We start from the raw sequence: 5,604 nt of genomic DNA, 5'->3' as shown, positions 1-5,604 counted from the left end.
TGTTCTCACCGCTGCAACCCAACCTCAGTCTCTGGTTGGGAATCCAAGCCCTTTGGGAGCTGTTGCAGGCTGAGATCACCCTGACCGGGGATCCAACCAACACCCCTTGCATTGCAAGGTGGATTCCTAACCACTGGATCACCAGATCAGATCACCAGAGACATCCCTTATTATTTTATCATTAACATGATGTTTGCACTCCTAGACATTTTGGAAAACAAAAAATGTAAAACAAATTCAATCTTCCATAATCCCTTTCTAGAGACATCCATTGCTTGCCTCCCACTCAAAAACTTTGTTTTTAAAAACATGGTAGACGTTATACCATAGATACAACTTTATGTCCTGTTTTAAAACTTAAATAGTAGTTGTAAAGTTTTTTCCAAGTATCTATCTGTAACTCTATGTTGTAAAAAGAGATTTAGACAAGCCGGTTGTGAAAAACATGATACTTAAGTGAGTGGCTGTGACCACGGCTCTTTGCAGCTCAGATAGCTAATGAGAGGGACCACCTGGCAGATGAAAAAAGGATCCCTGGACTGAGGGGGTTGGAAGCAAGTCCCGGGAGAGTCAGAATGGGCGTCCTGCCTGCCTCCAGGCTTAAGAATTGGCTAGCAACAGGGTCAAGTTCAGGCTTTCGGGAGCCCAGGAAACCCGGGGTGTGTGGGCTGTCGTTGGGGAAGGACGGAGGAGGTGGGGGGTGGGGCGGAGATTCGAGGTCCGAGAGCAGAGCTAGGAAGTGGGGTGCTGGCTGTTTCTGTTCTTCTGGGGGCTTCCGCAGATTTGGCGGAGTTTTGAGAATGAGTGGAACTGGGCTGAGGGCAGAGAGAGGGAGCCGAGCAGGGAAAGGGGACGACGCTCGCGGCGGGCGGGCGGAGACTGATGCACCTCGCAAAGCCGGGAGCTTGATCCACCAGCCCGAGAACCTGCTACTCCCTGCCTTCAGCTGCTTGGCTCCTGGAGACCGAGCTCGATTCAGAGCGAGCAGACATCACCCTTTCTTCCCAAACCTAACTGTTTCTTTCTTTCTTTTTTTCTTCCTTGTCCCTTCTGTGCTCTCCCTCCCGTTTCCCCGGCTCCTCCGATCTGTATTCTCTCCAGCCCCGCACTTGTCTTTCCCCTTCCGCGGCCTCCAGATCTCCTCGTTCGCCAACCGCAGCTGGACGCGCACAGACGGCCTCGCGTGGCTGGGGGAGCTGCAGCCCTATACTTTGCGCAATGAATCGAACACCATCGGCTTCCTGAAGCCTTGGTCTCGGGGCACATTCAGCGACCAGCAGTGGGAGCAGCTGCAGCATACATTTCTGGTTTATCGCAGCAGCTTCACCAGGGACATCTGGGAATTCGTCAAAATGCTGCCCGGCGACTGTGAGCTGAGGGATGGGATCGTGGACAGCTGCCCAGGGGGAGACAGTGGATGCTGAAGCCCAACCGGGAGGTTCTGGCCCCACGTGATTGTCTCCTCTCTCCCTTTTGAGTCCCACTTCTGCCTGAGAGGTCCCAGCTTGAGTCCTCAAAATACCCCTTGTTCATCCCGCTGCAGGTCACCCATTCTCATTTACATGAACTTTGGGGTGCCCAGTATAACGCTCACACCAATTTCTTCAACTCCTTTCAGTCTTCTAAGCACTTCATAGATGTCTTTCCATTCCTCTCTCAGATCCACTTGAGATCCAGGTATCTGGAGGATGTGAGTTACTCCCGAGGAACATCTCAGAAAGCTTCTTACGCGCAGCATTTCAAGGACAGGATGTCCTGAGTTTCCAAGGAATGTCTTGGGTGTCAGCCCCAGATGCCCCGCCTTTGATCGAGGAGGTCATCAAGGTGCTCAATCAGGACCAAGGGACCAAGGAAACAGTGCACTGGCTCCTCCATGACATCTGCCCCGAGTTGGTCAGAGGCCTCTTGCAGACCGGGAAGTCCGAGTTGGAGAAGCAAGGTCAGCCTGCCTTTGTCACCTCCTGCCCTCCACTCTACTCTGGGGCTCTATCTGGGGTTTTCATTCCAGAGTTCACATCCCTTTAAGCATCACGGGAAGAAGAGGGGATGGATAAGGTGTGAGGGTATTGAAACACTCCACAGACATTAACTAGGTACCTTTTGGGTTCCATGAATTGAATTAAATAAACCCTGGGGGTCAGTCAGGATCTGTGCTTGAGGAGGGAGAGAAGCAGACGAACAGTTAAAGCAGTGTCTTGCTGGCTCAGATGGTAAAGGGTCTGCCCACAATGCAGGAGACCCGGGTTTGACCCCTGAGTTGTGAAGATGCCCTGGAGAAGGAAATGGCAACCCCCTCCAGTATTCTTGCCTGTAAAATTCTGTGGACAGAAGAGCTTGGTGGGCTACAATCCATGGGGTTGCAAAGAGTCAGGCATGAATGAGTGACTAACACTTAGAAACTTGCTACGTATGTTACAGCTGAACACAGGGTGCTCTGGGAGTACAGAGTAGGGATATTTATCGGAGACTGGACCAGGGAAGGGAATGGGGATCGGGGAAGGCTTTCCTGGAGAAGCTAATACAATCGGATTGAAACGGTGGGAGTTCATCTCCAGAGGTAGAAATGTAGGACTGATGAGCCTGCCGTGAAATTCAGAGCCTCTGATGTGGAGTCTTCACTCTAAGATGTCTCATTCTCCTATTGAATACAGTGAAGCCGGAGGCTTGGCTGTCCAGTGGCCCCAGTCCTGGGCCTGGCCGTCTGCTGCTGGTGTGCCACGTCTCAGGATTCTACCCAAAACCTGTGTGGGTGATGTGGATGAGGGGCGAGCAGGAGGAGCCTGGTACTCGGCAAGGAGACGTCATGCCCAATGCCGACTCGACTTGGTATCTTCGAGTAACCCTGGATGTGGCGGCTGGGGAGGCGGCTGGCCTGAGTTGCCAAGTGAAGCACAGCAGTCTAGGAGACCAGGACATCATCCTGTACTGGGGTGAGAAGGAACTGGGGCCCAGCTGGGGATGGGAGGAGGTGGTCCTCAAGCACAGAGGGAGGGCCTAGGGAAGGGGAGGGAAATGACACACCTTGGATGGAGGAAATGAAGCCCCAGCCAGGAGTGATAGAAGGAGGGGATTCTCAAAGGGGAGTAACAAAGATCTGAACTCAACAAGGATTGAGACAAGGTATTCCCTATTCAGGAAAGAACAGACTAAAATCCCCTCAGATCCAAAAATAGGTGGCAAGTGCAGAATGCTAGGAAGATTTGTTTTTCAGAGGAGGCAACTGGGGACTTTAAAGGACAGGGTAACAAAGATAGCTGTGGTTTGTTGAGTGCATTCTCGGTGTGAGCTGAACACTCTGCATACAGCAGAGGATGTATGAACAATCATCCCAGCTCTCCTTTGAGCAGGTACTATTGTTTTCATGTTACAGATGAGCAATTGAGGCGAAGCTAGGTCAGCCTGTCTGAGTCTCATCATTAGAAAGTGGAAGAGCTGGATTTAGACTCAGGTTTGGACTAGCTGTGAAACTAGTGCCTTGCTCCATATGAGTACTAGCATATGCTGAAGTGAACCGAATTGTAGATGTCCAGACCCCAAGAAAAGATGGGGCGTCTAAAAACTTCAGAGGAATACAAGTGGGCACATTAAACAGGACAAGAAATAAGCATCTGGCATGCTCACATGTGCTTATAGTAGGGGATATATGCAGATTCCCAGACTGAGACACATCCTGTGTCCCCCACACAGATGGGAACCGTGTCTCCAGGGGCTTGATTGTTGCCCTGGTACTACTGGTGTTCGTCCTTCTGTTTGTTGGAGGCTTAGTCTTCTGGTTTAGGAAGCACTGGTAAGTCTCTCCTTTCCATCTCCTCCCTACCTCAACCCCTCTGCCCAGGTTTTCTCCTCTTCCCTTTTCCTTAATGGTCTCTGTTTTCTCTCACAGCCGCTATCAAGATATCCCGTGACTCTCCTCACCACACCTATCTGTCTGGACTTCAGGATCTCAGGGCTTTAGCCCTCAGAATTTGAGGGTTACCTTGAAGAAGCGGAGAACAGGCAGCTCTTGTCACACATTTTGAACATTTTATCTAAGAAGTTTTAAGTATGTTTTTTTTTTTTCTTTTAGTATACTACAAGTGTATATGTCCAAATAGTTCCGTAAAAAACAGAAGTGCAAACTCAGATACCTCTCAGGGACAAGCAGATAAAGGCTGCAATGTAACTGTGTGGTCATTATTTGAATGATGGAATATGCAGTCAACTGGAAGATCCTTTTCCTGTTCCAAGGAAGCAAGTGCAACTGTTCCTTGTGAAGTATAAAATAAGACTTTGGCTTGGCTGTAACCCACCTTTTTTTCAAGAAAAACAGGTCTAGCATTATATGTGAACAAGCCTATGTTAGCGTGTTGACAGAAACCTTTACAATATGTGGGGTGTTGTTGTTCAGTGGCTCAGTCGTGTCTGACTCTTTGCGACCCTATCAGTTCACTTCAGTTGCTCAGCATACCAGGCTTCCCTGTGCTTCGCCATCTTCTGGAGCTTACTCAAACTCATGTCCATTGAGTCAGTGAAGCCATCCAACCATCTCATCCTCTGTCGTCCCCTTCTCCTCCCGCCTTCAATCTTCCCTCGCATCAGGGTTTTTTCTAACGAGTCAGCCAAAATATTGGAGCTGCACCTTCGGCATCAGTCCTTCCAATGAATATTTCCGGTTGATTTCCTTTAGGATTGACTGGTTTGATCTCTTTGCAGTTCAAGGGACTCTCAAGGGTCTCCTCCAACACCACAGTTCAAAAACATCAATTCTTCGGCACTTACCCTTCTTTATGGTCCAACTCTCACATCCATACATGACTACTGGAAAAACCATAGCTTCGACTAGATGGACCTCTGTTGGCGAAGTAACGTGTTTACTTTTTAATATGCTGTCTAGGTTTGTCAGATATTTCTTCCAAAGAGCAAGCATCTTTTGATTTCATGGCTGCAGTAACCATCTGCAGTGATTCTGTGTGGGAACCATGTTTTACCGATTTCTCAGAAGTGTCTCCTGGAATTGAATACTCATTCCCTCTTCCTTGCTTGCTCTCTGCCACCCTTAATTTAGACGTTCTGACTGACACCTCAGTGTCAGCTAGATGCTGTTCTGTACATAGAACAAACCCCCTTATCTTCAAAGACCTTTCCTTAAGACTCTTATATAATTACCTTCAGACCTCCAGGAGGAAGCCTCTTTGATCCCTGAATTCTAGTCTCTGTCTTGCTTTCCTGTGCTTAAAGATTACAAGATAAGTTACCAATAAAATATGTGCTCTGTAGGTTCTTGGGAAGTTGCTTCTCTGAACGCTCTCCCTGTGCTGTCTGTCATAATACTGTGTGTTTGTATTATTCAGTGCGAAACCACCACAATTTTGGAACCCAAGAAAATAAAGTCTGCTGCCTTTTCCACTGTTTCCTCATCTAATTGCCATGAAATAATGGGACCGGATGCCATGCTCTTTGTTTTTTGAATACTGAGTTTTAAATCAGCTTTTCTGGGGTTGTGGGATACTCCAAATACACCTCTGCTGGATGACCCTAGGCCTCCCAGTTTGTGTCTGTGGTATAAAAAGTTTGTCCTGAATGATACATTGAGAATTTCAGAACCTTCTCTGGTAGTTCAGATGG

The 5,604-nt window shown here is 48.5% G+C and overlaps 1 protein-coding gene across 1 annotated transcript; it reads left to right on the top strand.

Annotated features, from left to right (window-relative positions):
- The first annotated feature begins 567 nt into the window (after positions 1 to 567).
- Positions 568 to 5,383, top strand: LOC133238882 (antigen-presenting glycoprotein CD1d-like). Its single transcript, XM_061402490.1, has 5 exons — positions 568 to 1,368; positions 1,661 to 1,939; positions 2,652 to 2,930; positions 3,688 to 3,787; positions 3,884 to 5,383. Exons 1-5 carry the CDS (start codon positions 576 to 578, stop codon positions 3,903 to 3,905), a joined length of 1,473 nt encoding a protein of 490 aa, XP_061258474.1. The 5' UTR covers positions 568 to 575; the 3' UTR covers positions 3,906 to 5,383.
- Positions 5,384 to 5,604: the final 221 nt, after the last annotated feature.

This window comes from Bos javanicus, chromosome 3, assembly GCF_032452875.1.
Source record: "Bos javanicus breed banteng chromosome 3, ARS-OSU_banteng_1.0, whole genome shotgun sequence".
In the NCBI taxonomy this organism is placed as follows: Eukaryota; Metazoa; Chordata; class Mammalia; order Artiodactyla; family Bovidae; genus Bos; species Bos javanicus.
This window is presented reverse-complemented; position numbering and strand designations above follow the sequence as displayed.